General features: G+C 36.1%; 1 protein-coding gene across 6 annotated transcripts in view; it reads right to left on the bottom strand.

The window, feature by feature from the left end:
• The window catches only part of LOC123527381 (low-density lipoprotein receptor-related protein 2-like), a 189010-nt gene that overhangs the window by 43688 nt on the left and 126882 nt on the right, over positions 1–18440 (bottom strand). For 5 of the 6 annotated variants that reach the window (XR_008367061.1, XM_045306784.2, XM_045306780.2 and 2 more), the window contains 3 exons: positions 16847–16960; positions 3850–3963; positions 934–1041 (listed from right to left, as the gene is read on the bottom strand). Coding sequence is in view for 5 of the 6 variants with exons in the window: in XM_045306784.2 (XP_045162719.1) it covers positions 934–1041; positions 3850–3963; positions 16847–16960 (336 nt within the window). In the remaining variant the exon portion in view is untranslated. The remainder of the gene's footprint in view (positions 1–933; positions 1042–3849; positions 3964–16846; positions 16961–18440) is intronic. The other variant, XM_045306782.2, reaches the window with a different exon arrangement.

An 18440-nucleotide genomic window follows, 5' to 3' on the forward strand; every position in this document is an offset into this window, starting at 1 on the left:
CCTTTACTCTTTACTTTAGATTACATATTGTGGAAGAAATGTAGGTAGGTTTCACTTTGCCCCAAGGTTATTTTTGACCTTAATTTTTCAATGTTGGAGTTAGAATTCAATCTCATTATATCCTTTTACTTGAGGCACCCTTGAAAAAAATGATATTCACAAATTTATTTTGTGTTTTATAATTGTTTACTAATAGTTTGATGTTTCTTTTATCAAAATTAATGGTGTAATGAATTCTCTGCAAATGTTTTGGACAGTGGCCATCACTTTGAAATTTGTCTCTACTTGAGCTTGAGTAAATATCATGAATTCATAAAAAACGGCACAGTAAAAGTTGTTTAAATTTTGCATACAAGTCTCTCACTGGATACAGTATATTGCTGTAACATTGTTTTGAACATTTGAAATATTCACCATTAGGTGGGTCATACCTTAAGACTGGGCAAATATTGTGACCTTCAGAGGTTACCAGTAAAACTGTTGTTGACATAGACACTGGTGATCTCATAATTTTGCTGGATTTTCTAATCAAAAAGAGCAATAATCTTGTCTCAAAATAAAAAGCAAATTAATGGAAAAAGTACTTTTTTGTCATACAGAGAATACTAGACCAACCCCCTCCTTTAGAAGCCATGCCTTTGACTGAACCAACATGACTTGAAGGAATTCAGTTCAGAAATAATTCTGTGAAACTACTTAGGAATCAGGCCAGTGAATTTTTGTTGCATATGGCATGGTGATTTACGAAGAGATATTCTTTAAAGAAATTATGGACAGGGGACAGACATCAAATGATCTTAAAAGCTCACTATGAGCTAAAATATAAAATGTTTCTTTCAACACCCTTGTCTTCATGAGAGCGACTATGACATCAGTGGTATCGTTAGATACTGAGAGGTGAACAAAAACTATGTACAAATGTACAAGACATACCACATTCATCCGAAGCATCACGACAATCAGGAGTTCCATCACAGTGCCATTGTATTGGTATACACTGGTTCCTGCTAGCACATGTGAACTCATCGTCTAAGTTACAGGCTGAAACATAAAAATTAAAGCTAATGTCTGGCTTAAATCAACACATTTTATAACAAAAGAGGGTTGAAACATCTTTGGAATATCATTTCACATTTTGAAAATTTTGAATTCTGGAATGTTGTTGTTTGACAAAATGAAATAATGAAATCCTTACTATTTGTAACTTGATCTTGATGAAACTTTCACAGAATAAGTTATGATACAGAGGTAATACAATATTAGCTGTCTGAATTAAGTGAGATGATGAGATATAGAGGTTCAGTGTGAGATGATGAGATATAGAGGTTCAGTGTGAGATGATGAGATATAGAGGTTCAGTGTGAGATGATGAGATATAGAGGTTCAGTGTGAGGTGATGAGATATAGAGGTTCAGTGTGAGATGACGAGATATAGAGGTTCAGTGTGAGATGATGAGATATAGAGGTTCAGTGTTGCATTTCTTTTGCAATTTGATGTAACACTTGGAAGTCACTTCTTTCTGATTTTGTAAAATCTGTTTTTTTTTATTTTTGGCGAAATCTAAAAGGAACAGGCCTAGTGCTCCTCCTTTCTACCCAATCAGTATAATAAGCATTATTTGGTATACAGCTATGGAGAAGGCATTAAAACACTTTCTGATGACATAAGTACAATATTAGAAGACCAACTTTGTTCCAGTCCATCCTACAACTTGCAGAAATGAACAGCAGACTTCTGACCAAATCTGGTCCAGCCAACAAAATGCACAGAATGCTTGTGAACAAGTCTGATCCAGCCCACAATGTGCAGAACTGAACAGCAAACTTCTGATCAAGTCTGGTCCAGCCCACAATGTGCAACTTCTGACCAAGTCTAGTCCAGCCCACAATGTGCAGAAATGAACAGCAGACTTGTGACCAAGTCTGGTCCAGTCCACAATGTGCAGAAATGAACAGCAGACTTCTGACCAAATCTGGTCCAGCCAACAAAATGCACAGAATGCTTGTGACCAAGTCTGGTCCAGCCCACAATCTGCAGAATTGAACAGCAAACTTCTGACCAAGTCTGGTCCAGCCCACAATGTGCAGAAATGAACAGCAGACTTGTGACCAAGTCCGGTCCAGCCCACAATGTGCAGAAATGAACAGCAGACTTGTGACCAAGTCTGGTCCAGCCCACAATGTGCAGAAATGAACAGCAGACTTGTGACCAAGTCTGGTCCAGCCCACAATGTGCAGAAATGAACAGCACAATGTGAAGAAATGAACAGCAGACTTGTGACCAAGTCTGGTCCAGCCCACAATGTGCAGAAATGAACAGCAGACTTGTGACCAAGTCTGGTCCAGCCCACAATGTGCAGAAATGAACAGCAGACTTGTGACCAAGTCTGGTCCAGCCCACAAAATGCACAGAATGCTTGTGACAAAGTCTGGTCCAGTCCACAACATGCAGAAATGAACAGAACGCTTCTGACGAAGTTTGGTCCAGTCCAAAACATGCAGACATGTACAGCAGACTTCTGACCAAGCCTGGAGTAAATCCATGAAAAACAGTGCCAAACACTATTTGGTTAAAGCTTTTAAAATCATTTATTTGTTTCTTTTGGGTTAATAGACATTTTTCAACAGTATTTCAGTTACCGGTATGTAACAGTGTGCAATTAACCTAATCAGTGTTCCTGGATTCTGTACCAGTATAAACCTGTTCCCTTCAAGTTACTGCCAACTTCCTCACATGAATCAGTGGTAGAGGACAAAAAATTTCAGACACTTATCAAATCGTCACGACCCCATACTCCATACTGAGCTAAGCCGGGAGGCTTTTAAGATTAAATGCTGGTATCATGATATGATACAACTTTATTTGTATCTGTCAAATTACTGATTACACGAAATCAACCCACTTGAGGAACAGTATTACTTTAAACAAGAGGGCCATAGTGGCTCACCTGACCTTGACTGTTTGACATTGAAAATATGCATGACACAGAATCATGAATGGTATAAACTGTGTTTAGTATAAAGTTCTGTACCCTTGAAGGGACCATGTGCTCACACTGAACAAATTTGGAATTGGACCTTACAATAATGCTACAAACCAAGTTTTATGAAGATCCATCAAGCAATTCATGAGGAAAAGTCATTTAAATGGTTTTCTATTTATAGCTTTAGCACCCCCTAAAAGTGACGGTCAAAAAAATAATGATGCTACAGACCAATTTTGATGCAGATCCAAAAATGGATTCATGAGAAGTTGTTTAAAGATAACTCTATTTAAAGCTCCCTGGGACAGTGTGGCCCCAGTTTGAAAAAATTTGGAAGAGGACCTTATAATGCTGCTACATTTTTAGCTCTAGCAGTCCCTAAAAAGGGCAAAACACCCCATTTTGAACAAATTTGGGAGAGGACTAAAACCATGTTTGATGCATCCCTAAACCTGTTCATGAGAAGATGACGTTTCAAGGTGTTACTATTTTCAACTACTGCAGCCCGTAAAAATGGGGCTGAATGCCCCTATTTCTACAAAACTGAGAGAGGACCTTACAATGGTGCTACAGACCAAGCAAGTTTCATGATAATCCGTCAAACATTTTATGAAAACAAGTGTTTTTAAAGGTTTTCTATTTTTAGCTCTAACTGCTCCTAAAAGGGGTCAAGCTGCACCACTTGAATAAATTAGAAAGAGGACTTTGCCATGATACTAAGATGTTTTAGTAAAAATATTGAGGGCAGATGCCAGACCATCCACCTATACCAATAGCTTACTCTTAACCTCCAGTTCAGGTGAGCTAAAAATGATTCAATGTCTTTAATATCTGCAGTGTTTATGAAAGCAAATTGATGAGTTACGTTCGTCACAGTTGTCCTCATCCGCTCCATTCATACATTCCAATGTTCCGTTACATACTGCTGACTTATCCACACACTCACTGTCATCACATCTAAATGAGTCTGTGTAACATGCTGAAAACAAAAAAATGCCATATAAACAAGAACTCTTCTTAACAAGAGCTGTCACAGAAGACAGCGCGCTCGACTATTTCGATGCTGGATAGTGAAACTGGGCACATCTGTGGAAGCTGGAGCTGTCACTGGAGTGTTTAATGACTCCAATGGTGGATAAAGATCTTGCACAATAGCTTGCGTCTGTTTCAAAAATATTAAGTAATAAGAGAGATAAAGTGTATCAAAACACTAAATAAGTATAATTCTAAGCAAAAAGGGGACATAATTCATTAAGTTTTGGTGCAAGAGTTATGCACCTTGTGTCATATGATGTGGGTGATGTTGTGTAAGAACTACTTGAAGTTTGAATCAAATCCATTTAGTAATAACTGAGATATTGTGAAAATGTATCAAAATAAATCTTAGATTCTAAGTAAAAGGGGGCCTAATTCATGAAAAATTGGTGCTAGAGTTATGGACCTTGTGTCATATGATGTGGGTGATGATGTGGAACAACTATTTTAAATTTGAATCAAATCCATATAGTAATAACTGAGATAGAGTGGAAGTGCATCAAGACTTTAACCTGAAATTGTAAGTCAAAATGGGGAATAATTCATGAAAAATTGGTGCAAGAGTTATGGCCCTTGTACCATATGATGTGAGTGATGATAATGAACAATTGTTTTAAGTATGAATCAAATCCATTTAGTAATAACAGAGATAGAGTGAAAGTGCACCAAAACTTGAAATTCTGTGTAAAAAGGGGGCATAATTCATGAAACATTTGTGCCAGAGTTATGAACCCTGTCTCATATGATGTGGGTGATGATGTGGATTAATTATTTTAAGTTTGAATCAAATCCATTTAGTTATAACTGAGACAGAGTGAAAGCGCACCAAAACTTTAACCTGAAATTTCAATTAAAAAGGGGGCCTAATTCATGAAAAATTGGTGCTAGAGTTATGGACCTTGTGTCATATGATGTGGGTGATGATGTGGAACAACTATTTTAAATTTGAATCAAATCCATATAGTAATAACTGAGATAGAGTGGAAGTGCACCAAAACTTTAACCTGAAATTCTAAGTAAAAGGGGGGATAATTCATGAAATATTGGTGTGAGAGTTATGGCCCTTAAGCCAGATGATGTGGGTGATGATGAGGAAGAACTATTTCAAGTTTAAAGCAAATCCATCAAGTAATTACAGAGATAAGGAGAAAAAAGAGAAAGTGTAAAAAAACTTTAACCAAGGTGGGGACGCGGAAAGACGCCAACGCCAGGGTGAGTAGGATAGTTCTCCATATACTTCGTATAGTCAAGCTAAAAACAAATGCCTCCAGCCCAATACCCATGATGGCCTGTTTAAGGAAACTGAGAAGTGTCCAATTTTCAGCCTCAAGTATGTTGGAACCTTGACCTTACAACAAAGGGATATTCTACTAACCATAAACAGAGCAACTATAAAGTTTGGTCATAAGCCCAAATATTCGACAACTTTCGTTCAATAATTATTCTTAATCTCCATCCTTGACCAACTGACCATTAAACCTTACTTACTAACCACCGAGTAAACTGTCACTGATCAGAAACCAACAAGCAAATTCAGTGAATTGGTACCCTCGCCAAATGGGATAAAGGTTTTACCCTTGAATAAGCATTCTTTGCCTACAAAAAACACTTAAATGCAATTAAATTTCAGTCCTTTTGAAAGCTTTTCATTCTAAATTATTTATCAAAAACCATTTTTATATATTTAGTGATAATGACCTAGACCTAAGCTACCAAAATTTAAACAAATATTTTTTTCTCTACGTAAGCTACCTATTTAAGAGCCTCATTCCTAACTGAAGTTATAGTGAGAAAACCACTTTTCTATTTTTAGTAATGACGCTCTTGACCTTGACCTAAGCAACCCAAAATACATGTAAAACCATGGCCACCATGCAAGCTTCCTAAATTCAAAGTTTGGATGCAGTACACTATTCCTTACTGAAGTTATTGATCAGAAACAATTTTCTAATTTTAGTAACAACTGCATTAACCTTGACCCCAGTGACTAGAACAATTAACGTACATCAGTTTCCAAGAAAGCTTTACATGTACTAAGCTTTTTCACAATATCCCATTAGCAAAAATCAGACCTTAACAAGACATTAAATTTACAAAGAAATGCCCCAGAATAGTAAGCATTATATAAGTACTAAGGACCATAACTTGTGTGTAACTAAAGCAATTTCGCTGAATCTTGCGGGGCAACATTTGCCAACTATAATTAACATTATTATGATGTCTTCTTGATATTTCTCAAACTATGTCTGAGATATGACTTTCAAAGGACAGAAAATGGAATAAAAACACTATCAAAGGTCCATTACTAAGGGAAAGTGAGTTGGCAATTTTTTTCATAACCAGTGCATAGACTTCTGCAAGACACTAAATAATGAAGATTGGCAGGTCAAAATTTACAGAAGGTCTTTGGAACTCAAAGAAATGTATGTGTATTATGATATTATGATGAAATTTCAGTGAATCGACAGAATGACCCCCCAGGTCTTTTTAACTTTTTTCATACTTCATAGAAAAATAATTGTACATATACTGCGATTTATTTCGAATTTCTACATACCAACTTTCATTTTCCAATAAAATGAAATAGTTCCTGTGCTTTTTAAAAGAAATTAAAATGTTCACTTTCCTTAGTATTGGACCTTCAATGTAATATATATATATAAAAGTACAAAGGGCCATAAATCTCATTTTCTTAAAGCAATCTGCCTGAAACTTGCAAGGCCACATTTCGCTAGAGCATCTGACATTTTTACCACATATTAGTTTATACATAATTCATTTTAGGTCAATTGTGAAAGAAGTTCTACAACATATATTAATCACTCTCGACACCTCATTCCTGATGGAATCCATCCCCACAAGGGTATGAGAGAAGAGGCCAGTTTTCTATTTTTAATGCTGAGCGCCAAGCAAGGTTGCTACTGGCACAATTTTTCACGTCTTTTGTATGACGCGGCCGGGGATCGAACCCACGACCTCCCACACTTGAAGCGGACGCTCTACCACTAGGCTATTGACAGGGGTTCCACTAGACCTGAAAACCCAAGAGTCCCAGGACCCTTGGGTCCAAATTTTGAAGGGTCCTTTTTCAAAATACAAGAGTCCTTCCCCAACACATCGATACAACTGACTATATTTTCTTACATATAGTAATACTACATAATTAAACCTACTAAAACCAAGAACATGTTACAGCATAATAATTTCTGTTTCAGGTCATATAATCTCATATTGTAAATTAATATTTATCAAAATTCATTTTAATTTGATGAGGTTTTTCTTCAATATTTTATTTGTTAGCAGAAAACTTAAAGTGCTAAAACACTCTGTAAAAATGTATCCAAAACGTACTATCCGGATACTGGTACACTTTCGAAATGTCGTCTGAAATGTTGTTTTTGCTCAGTTAACTTGGTCCACTAAGGTAAACCAGAGATAGTTCCTCAAATAATGATGCTATTTTTCATTAAAAATTGCATTGAAAGTTAGGGTTTTAAGTGAATTTTGGAAAAATTGCATATGTCATCGGGTGTAATTAGAATCGTGAACGGACATTCTAAACTTAATATTGCTTTCCAAATTCATTTAAATTTTTGTATTTTCTTGTTGAAATTAAGGTACGATCATTAAACAATGGTCTAATTTAAAGTTTGCATGAAGAAATCTTGCAAGGCACTTTTCACATGCTCGGTAATCAGCTGGTCGCTTATAATTAGGATAATTTAATAATTGGCGCCTTTTTTGTCAGTATGCAGGCTCAATACCGGTAACGCTTTATCAAGTAATGTTAACACTTCATTGATTCTCATTACCTATGTGCACTCGCCGTGACGTAACTTGCTGATAAAGAAAAATCAGCGTGGCATGTCCACACTCCACAGGATAAAGGGCGGGATTTAGCAGAAGATCAAAGACAGGAGGGCATGACCGCGAGTGTTTATTTTGCACGTGTTTATCGTGGAAATAGTTTTACTGTAGGAAATGACTGATAAGAGGAAGGATTATCAAAGGAAAATGTCTCGGGTCCCGAGTGACGCACAGGCAATTATCATGCCGGGTCCTTTGAGCGTCTTTTGAAAATCTCCCGGGTCCGGACCCGGGATCCCGGGTCAAATGGAACCTCTGTATTGAGGCGGTTACAATGTATTACTGAAATCCATTAAACCATGTCTGAGATATGACTCCAGACGGAAAAAAAAAATGACAGTAAGTATAAGTATAAAGGGCCATAAATCTTGTCTTCCTCAAGCAGTTAACATTTCTACAACGTTAAGTTGAAATCCTACAAACCAATTCTAAGATGTGACTCAGGACAGACAAAAAATTATATAAAAACACTATATATGCAATATATAATATATTCTTGTCTTTCTCAACCTATCTCAATGAAACTTGAAGGACTGTATTGACCTATAGCATCTAACATCTCTACCAGGTTTTACTGAAATTCTTCCATGTCTAAGAGATGACTCTGAATGGACAGAAAATGGACTATTTTATTTAATTGTAAGTACAAAGGGCCATACATCTTGTCTTCCTTAAACGATCCAACTAAAACTTGCAGAGCTGTTTTTCTTTATAGCAATTAACATTTCTACCATGTTTTATTGAAATCCTACAAACCAGATCTGAGATACGACTCCGGACAGACAAAAATGAATTAAAACACTATATATGTACTTAAAGTGCCATAAATCTTGTCTTTCTGAACCAATCTAATTGAAACCTGCAGTGCTGCATTGGCCTATAACAGTTTACATTTCTACCATGTTTCATTGAAATCCTTCCAACAATGTCTGAGATATGACTCCTTACAGTCAAAAATTGACTAAAACCAGGGCTTTTTCTACGGGTTTTGGGAAAAAGGCCCCTGGTCAATTTGGGATTTTTTTTACGCGGTAAATTGTCAAAATTAGGAAAAAAGTATCAACATATTAAGTAAATGTCAGTTTTTTAACATTTAATTGTATTAGTTTAAATTTTTATTTTCAAGTTTTATGGTAGGCATTCAAATGTATTACAACCTAGTGAAATTTAGACAATTTATTTTTCAGGATTTTTTTTTTACTAAGTTGCTGCTTCTAGACAGACCATGCAAAAAGAATTACTCTTCATTTGTCATGTTTAAACTTTTGTTTACACTACTGTTTTCACCACCATTACAAATGTGTTTTCCCAAAAGTAGTGTGTGTTCGAGTGAAAAAAATCGGGTCCGAAAATATGTGACATTTGATTTTAATGGTGTAAAATCTATTTGTCAACACGTACTTTAATCAATAAATATTAATGTGTTTAGGTGTTTTGAGAGGTTTTTACTTACAAAACATACAATTTTCAGGCAGAATCATGTATTTAATTTTTGCCGAGTTGCAGACGGTCATATTACTAAAAATAGAAATGAGTTGGTTTTTCCAACATTTGTGTGATTTCATTAACGAACAAAACATTCTATGCAAGAAATTACTTTGAATAATCAAAAATTGATTTCACCCTTAGGAAAAAGGAAGGCAGTAAAACTTCAGCTTTTCAGCATTATTTTTCAGGGCATTCAAAAGGCATTTTTTAACAGTTATTTGTCTTCAAATGCCTGCATTTACATATTTAATAGAAAAGCAGTGTCAAAGCAGTGAAAATGCAGTTAAACTGGCCGAAATATGTAAATGAGCTAAGAAGTATAATGATGTCACAAAAAACTGCAGGATAAGTTTTATGCAGTTAAATGACAAAATACTGCAAAAAACTACACTTCTTGTTTCAACCATTTAAATGACATCACAAAAAACTGCAGAAGAACTGTTAAACATTTCAAATATTTGAAAATGCATCAACTTGTCCAAGGGGAGTAATTCATTCTTTACTTTCTTTTGAATATTAAACTGTCTGTGATGATTTAACCAGCCATAAAATGTACAATGAGCTGAATTTCTATTTAAATACAAAACCTCAAGATTCATTTATACAGGTTATGAACTAGTTTTGTCCTTTATCTTGTAAATCCTTGAAAATTTTCAGTCTGAATTTGCACATTTTCACCAGTTTCCACAAAATGTATAAATTCATTCAGTCTGTGCATGATTTTCACACTTTAATCCTGCCTTATTAGTAAACTCCAATTGTTATCAATTATTTAACTATTTGTGCATCATTTTTCCAAATAACTTTGTGTTAAACATTGTATTTGAGCAGTTATAATCCATTTTTACATTTTCACATGCTTTAGATTTCACTGTGAGCGGCCATTTTTGTGCTGCATTATGGGACATCAGGAAGCAGTATTTAGCGGGTTTTTTTTTTAAATACTACTGTTCAAAAAAGATGCTGAAAATACTGCTCTTAAAAAATAACTGCATTTAACTTCAGTAAAACTGCTTTTTGTAAAACATTTACAGAAACTTCAAAACTGCAGAAAAATGGCCACCACCAGTTTTTCAATCCTCCAGTTATATGCAGTTTCTAAAAAAAACTGCTTTTTACTGGTCATTTCATTCTGGTAACAGTTTTAATAACTCACAAAGAAGGCAGTTTTTCAGAAAAACTGCTGTTTCACTGCAAAAAGACTGCAAAATCGAGCAGTTTTTCTTCCTAAGGGCAATTTGGATTTTTTTTTGGATTGTGAATTTTTTGCTTCAAATTGGGAAAAAGAAGCATATTTGGCATTGGGAATGGGGCTGATATTCAGCCATGTGTGAGATAGGTGGAAAAAGCTCTGAAAACACTATATATATACAAGTACAAAGTGCCATAAATCTCGTCTCCCTCATGCAGTCTGGCCAAAACTTGCAGTATGGCATTTCTCTACAGAACTCAACATTTCAACCATGTTTTAAATAAATACTCCACTCATGTCATTCAGACAATGCCAAAACTATATCCCTCTTTGGTGGGAGATAACAAAACAAGCAATCTGCCATTGTGATAAAAGTAAAGTAATATATCCCCATCTTTACCAAACTAAAGGATCATAGTGGCCCTAAGTTGCTCACCTGACCTTAACTATTTGACCTTGAATATTATGTATGATGCAATGAATCATGAATGGTAACATCTGTGTTTAGAATACAACAAGAGGGTCATTGACCCTAAAGCGCTCACTTGTGTACAAGGCTTCAAGTGTGTCTGTAAAAGTACAGAGTTAGGTTTCTTCTATGTTAGCCTATGTCATATACCTGTCACACACATTTTTGAACCTAGAGCAATAATTCGAACAATTACGATAGAAATTACAAATCTGATATCACACGCAAAATATCAAGGCTCTAGCCATTGTTGATTCAGGGAAGATTTTCAATGTTTCTTATATAAAAGCCTATAGTAAGTACATGTCAGACACAGGGGCATGGCCATTTTTTTTACCTTAAGGTAATAATTCGGACAAGTATGGTAGAGAGTCAAATCCTTATATCACATGCCAAATATCAAAGCTCTAGAGAAAAAGATTTTTAAAGTCTGATAGCTAAAAACCTATTTTTAACCAAAAAAACCCTTATGTTCAATGAACCAGACCCATTTGAACAATTTTGAAAGAGGGCTATCCAGAGATCATCTGTGTAAAGTTTCACCAAAATTCATTCAGTGGTTTTGGAGGAGATACTGTTTAAAGAAATTGTTGGTGAAAAGTGACCACGCCCTCTGGCGGCCATGTTTTTTGATGCAGGGCTCCAGATAAGATGCGTATTAGCGTAAATTACGCTTTGAAATAATGCATATATGCATGTCTGATAATTTTTAAGCGTATAAAAACGTATATGAAATTACAGAAACGCACACAATGACTTTTTACTTGCGTAAACAAAATCTGAATTGTCTGGATGCTTTACGTAACACAGCATGGTCGGCATTAATTCTCCCACATTGAACGTACACACGCATTGAGTGGTACTCTATACACCCAGGTTAAACTATATTATACACTCAATGCGTGCATAAATCAAATAGACGGGAATTAATATGGATGGTATATTAAGTGTATTTTAAAGTGGTGTCGATTTAAAATATCAACTTTCAGTGCAGAGTAAACAACAAAAATGTCTCTTTCTATGAATGTAAAAAGTGAACAAACACTCTACGCATTCTTTAAACCAATTAAAATGATCCCCAAAACATAGTTAAATGTATATTGGATATTCTATTGGATTCGGTAGCGAGAAAAGAAGCAAAAACTTGAATGCTGAATATTGAAACCGTAGTGAACTGCAAACAAATTCATGGGGGTTACACCCAATAAACATGTTATAAAACTGATTTCTGGTTTTTCACATTTACAATTTCTAAGGAGTAATAATTACTCCTACTCAATTTCAGATTTTACCATTTTACTCATTCACAAAAATTATGATGAGTAAATACTCATAGGCCAAAAAAATTATCTGGAGCCCTGTTGATGAATCAGAAAAATTTGAACACTATTTGTAGAAGGTCACACAAGAACCATTTTTCCAAAATTATTTTAAAATCGGACTAGCAGTTCCACACAAGAAGATTTTTTAAGTTTCCACTATATATATAGGGAAAAGTGACCACGCCCTCTGGCGGCCATGTTTTTTGATGAATCGGTATAATTTGAACAATCTTGGTAGAGGGTCACACAAGGACCATTTGTGTGAAATTATTCTAAAATCGGTCTAGCAGTTTCACACAAGAAGATTTTTAAAGTTTCCACTATATACATATAGGGAAAAGTGACCACGCCCTCTGGCAGCCATGTTTTTTGACGAATCGATATAATTTGAACAATCTAGGTAGAGGATCACACAAGGACCATTTATGTAAAATTATTCTAAAGTCAGGCAGGCAGTTTTACACAAGAAGGTTTTTAAAGTTTAAAGTTTCCACAATATACATATAGGGAAAAGTGACCACGCCCTCTGGTGGCCATGTTTTTTGACGAATCAAAATAATTTGAACAATCTTGGTAGAGGGTCACACAAGGACCATTTGTGTAAAATTATTTTAAAATCGGGTGACATAAGGACCATTTGTGTGAAATTATTTCAAAATCGGACCGTCGGTTTAGGAGGAGATGTTGTTTGAAGATTTTTCTATTTTTAGCTCTGGTGGCCCCTATTTGCAACCAAGCTGAACCGTTTGAACAACTTTGGTAGAGGACCACCCAAGCAACATCCAGGCCAAGTTTCATCAATATCCATTCAGTGGTTTTGGAGGAGATGTCATTTAAACATAATTGTTGATGACGGACGACTTGACGCATGTACACAGCGTGATCACAATATCTCACCATGAGCACTATGTGCTCAGGTGAGCTAAAAACATAAAACAGGTCAAGTGCCCCCATTTGAATAAATTTGAAAGAGGACCTTAAAATGATTCTACATATCAATCAAATCTGTGAAAAGAAGGTTGATGAAGATCCATCAAGCAGTTCATGAGAAGTCTTATAAAGTTTTTTTTTATTCTATTTTAAGCTCTCATGGCCCTAAAAGAGCCAAGTGCCCCCATTTGAAAGAAAAAATAAGAGAGAGTTTACAGTGATGCTATAGGCAAAGTTTGATGAAGACTTATTCAAGTGGTTCTATACAAGAAGTTGTTTAAAGGTTTTTCTATGTTTACCTCTAGTAGTCCCTAAAAGGGGCCATGTGCCCCCATTTAAATGAAATTGAAAGAAGATCTTAAAATCTTAAAACATACCAAGTTTGATGAAGATCTACCACCTGGTTCATGTGGAGAAGTTGTTTAAAGTACCTATAGTGGCCTCTATAAGGGACCAAGTGCCATCATTTGAACAAATTTGAGGGAGGACCTTACAATGATTCTACAAAACAAGTTTTTTTTATTATATTATTATACCAGATTTATATAGCGCCCTTTTCATGATAAACACGTTCAAAGGCACTTTACATATAACAAACACAGCCACACAGGCACACTAGTACAGACACAGATCCATCTGACCAGAGTGAGATAAAGCCCCCAGAACAGATAGAGAGAACTTTTAAGATACAGACTTGTCCGGCTAACTTAGCCTAGCTCTTTGCGAATAGACAGTCTGGTTCTTTAATGTGCCCGGTGTATAGCACCGATACATGCAAAGCCGTTTTTCTTGGGAAGAAGCAGTACAGGCCTCTAAGTTAGGTGGGAGACACTCAAGAGCATCTCAGAAACTTCAAGTGCCTAGACCGGGATTCGAACCCCGAACCTCTGGATTGACAGTCAAGCATGTAACCACTAGACCACCGGCCCATTAAGTTTGATGAAGATCCATCAAGCAGTTCATGAGGAGTTTTTTAAAGGTGTTTCTATTTTTAGCTCTAGAGGTCCCTATAAGAGGCCAAGTGCCCCAATTTGAACAAATTTGGGAAGGGTAATCAACCATGCTACTACAGGCCAAGTTTGATGAAGATCCATCAAAAGGTTCATGAGAAGAAGTAGTTGAAAGGTTTTCCTAGTTTTAGCTCTAAAGGGCCCTAAAAGGTGGCCAAGTACCCTTATTTGAAAAAAAGAATTCAGAGAGGACATTACAATAATTCTACAGACCAAGTTTGATAAAGATCCATCTACTGTTCAGAAGTAGAATTCGTTTGAAGGTATTTCTATTTTTAGCTCTAGCTGCCCCTAAAAGGAACCAATGTGCCCAATATGAAAACAAGAGGGTCATTGACCCTAAAGCACTCACCTGTGTACAAGACTTCAAGTGTGTTTGTATAACGTAATGGTAAAAGAACAGAATTAGGTTTCTTCTATGTTTGGGACTTTATTGACAGTAACATTCTGACCAAGTTTTATTAAGATTGGGCCCAAATTGTGACCTCTAGAGTGTTAACAAGATTTTCCTTTGATTTGACCTGGTGACCTAGTTTTTGACCCCAGATGACCCAATATCGAACTAATCAAAGATTTTACTGAAGGTAACATTCTGACCAAGTTTCATTAAGATTGGGCCAAAATTGTGACCTCTAGAGTGATAACAAGCCTTTCCTTTGATCTGACCTAGTGACCTAATTTTGACCCCAGATGACCCAACATCGATCTCATCCAAGATTTTATTGAGGGTAACATTCTGACCAAGTTTCATTAAGATTGGGTCAAAATTGTGACCTCTAGAGTGTTAACAGTCAAATTGTTGACGATGCCGCTGACGACGGACACAGGGCGATCACAAAAGCTCACCATGAGCACTTTGTGCTCAGGTGAGCTAAAAATACAACAGAAATGGAAATAAGTTCATCTAAATACATTTCTTTAATTTACACAAAATATGAAACATATTTCTTATTTTATAAGAAACAAGCAAATTCGATAAATTGGTATCCCCCGCCAAAAGGGTTTGTGGTCAGGAATGGCAAAAAAATATATCCGGCAAAAAAGATGTTACTAAGAAGCAAAAGAAGCAAATAATTTCATTTGTCAAAATCAATTTAACAGAAAATGAATGTTATTTTTTGGTTGGGGGAGGAGGGGCAGCGGGGGTGACTGGGTGAGGGTACAAAACATCGATTATTGTCATTGATCATCGATGTTGATTATAAATATTGAAATATGGATGGAAAATTAAAAATGAAAAAAAAAAAAAAATGCGGGGGGGGGGGGGGGGGGATGACTGGGTGGAGGAGTGAGGTGGGGGAACAGTACAACTTTGTATGTTGATAAATATTCATGAAAGTCTGAAAAAAAATAATAATAAAAAGGAAAGAATTTGCGGGGGGGGAGGTTGGTCGGGGGAGGGGGTGTGACGAAAGCAAGGTGGTGACCAGGTGTGGGTACACAACTTCACATGTGTTTATAAGTTTTATGAAATTCTACCAATTGGTTGGTTTGTTATGTACAAATCTGTAGATTTTCAAATAATTAAAGGGCAATAACTCTTAGGAAAATTGACCAATTGAAAAAAAAAAATGACATACATCATCAAAGTCTGTTGATTCATATTTATTTTAAGTTTCATGAAATTCTACCAGCTTGTTACTGAGAAATGGCTGCAGACATGGATTTTTCAGTAAATAAAGGGCAATAACTCTAAGGGAAATTGACCAATCCAAAAAAAAACTTGATGGACATCACTGCAGTATGTTGGTTCATATTTATTTCAAGTTTCATGAAATTCCACCTGCTAGTTACTGAGAAATGGCTGCGGACGGACATTTTTGGGCATTTTTCATTAAATCAAGGGCAATAACTCTAAGGGAAATCAACCAATCCAAAAAAAAACTTGACAGGCATCATCGCAGTATGTTGGTTCATGTTTATTTCAAGTTTCATGAAATTCTACCTGCTAGTTACTGAGAAATGGCTGCGGACGGACACACGCACACACGGATGTGACGGACGGACAACGCCATTTCAATACCCCCCTCCCGATTTCATCGGCGGGGGATAATTAAAATGAAAACCCACTATCGGAAATAAGAAACAGGCTAGTTAAGAATAACAAAGAACAACCAGTTCCAATTCACTAACAGGGGAAATAATTGACTAGCCAGGAAAATTGACGAGGGGGGGGGGGGGGGGGGGGGGAATTGACTAGTTAGTTTTTCCCCCTCATAAGAATGATCAAGAGTAACCAGTTGCAACTGGGGGGAGGGGAATTGACAAGGGGGGAAAGAACTAACCAGTCAGTTTCTTCCCCGTGGAAAAAACTGACTATTCAGTTCTTTCCCCCTGGGAAGAAACTGACTGGGGAAAAACTGACCGTTACACCGGACAACCTGCCTATACAAATAGCTTATCCTGAACCCTAGGTTCAGGTGAACAATGTAAATCAGTTACTTTACCATGTAAAACTGTGGATAAAAAACTTAAGTTTACTAGAAAGTAGATATCTAAACAGGACAGTTAAGTAGTTTTGTCACCCTTCATACCAATAATATACTTACTGCAGTCCACTTCATCCTCCCCTAATAGACAATCATTGACACGGTCACACAGGTATGTGTTATTGATGCAGTTTCCACCACTACACTGGTACTGGTATGTCTCACACACTGGACCTATAGTGTACAACAAAACATAAACAAGTCTTGTTTATGTCTATCAAAACATGAACCATGAAACAATGATAAATGTAATTATTATCGCTTCGAAATTAACTATCTTAAGATTTTTCCTTCATTAGCTTTATACGTCAATGATTTCTATTGTATATATTTTGGCGTTTTTCTTGCATGAACATTTCGTGCATTTCTGCCAGTATATATAGGCTTTTTCGCGCTTTATCTTCACTCGAGGTAAAAATTCGGCAGCAAACACAAGTTTATGCTCACCCTCCCTCCCAGTTACATTTGATAATTTGGTAAATTTGTTTGAGGCTTTCAATACGAGGGAACTGCTTTTACTTTCATCTATTTATCATTATCACTTCAGTATTTTAAAGCAAAATGTCAAATACCTTGCTTTGTTGCACAATAGATGTGAAATAGCTATTTTATTCTTTTGCATCTATACTCCAACATGATTTTCACATGTATATTAGTGTCGTTGCAGATTTTTACATTCACAGCTGAGTCATGTCAAGCGACAAGGGCAAAGTCGAGGGCAACAAAAATTTGACATTTTGTATTGCTGAATATTTACTCCGCGATACATTGTTCGCGATATTTGCTGCCAAATATATACCTTAAACCTATTTATGTTTTTGGTTTTGTTATTAGTTAATTGAGATAAGAGAATAATTAATTTACTCAAAGCTTTAGCGTGAGTAAGTAGGTATTTTGAGGGGTGAATGCAAAAGAGGTGTAAGCATAAAGCACTTCTTTCGCATTCACCCCTCAATTTTTAAATGAATAATTTGGTGATTTTGACCTTTGAACTACTGATGTTAATACTTTATTAAGTAAGCCTTGAGGTCACTTTATGCAGATCACTGACCTGGGACAGACGGATGGACAACACCAAAACTATATCCTTCTAACGTGGGAGATAACAAAACAAGCAATCTTCCATTGTGATAAAAGCGAAGTAATATATCCCATTCTTTACCAAACTAAAGAGTCATAGTGGCCCTAGGTCGCTCACCTGACCTTGAATACTATGTATAATGCATTGAATTATGAATGGTAACATCTGTGTTTAGAATACAAAAACATAAAACAGGTCAAGTGGCCCCATTTGAATAAATTTGAAAAAGGACCTTAAAATGATTCTACATATCAATCAAATCTGTGAAAAGAAGTTTGATGAAGATCCATCAAGCAGTTCACGAGAAGTAGTCTTATAAAGTTTTTTTCTATTTTAAGCTCTCATGACCCTAAAGGAGCTAAAAGAGCCAAGTGCCCCCATTTGAAAATAAGAGGGTCATGTTGACCCTATATCGCTCACCTGTTAAACTTGGCCTTGGAATCATCAAGATAAACAATCTGACCAAGTTTCATGAAGACAGGGTCATAAATGTGGCCTCTACAGTGTTAACAAGCTGTTCCTTTGATTTTTGTGGTGACCTACGGTAGTTTTTGACCCCACATGACCCAGTTT

Source organism: Mercenaria mercenaria, chromosome 14 (genome assembly GCF_021730395.1).
Source record: "Mercenaria mercenaria strain notata chromosome 14, MADL_Memer_1, whole genome shotgun sequence".
Classification (NCBI taxonomy): Eukaryota; Metazoa; Mollusca; class Bivalvia; order Venerida; family Veneridae; genus Mercenaria; species Mercenaria mercenaria.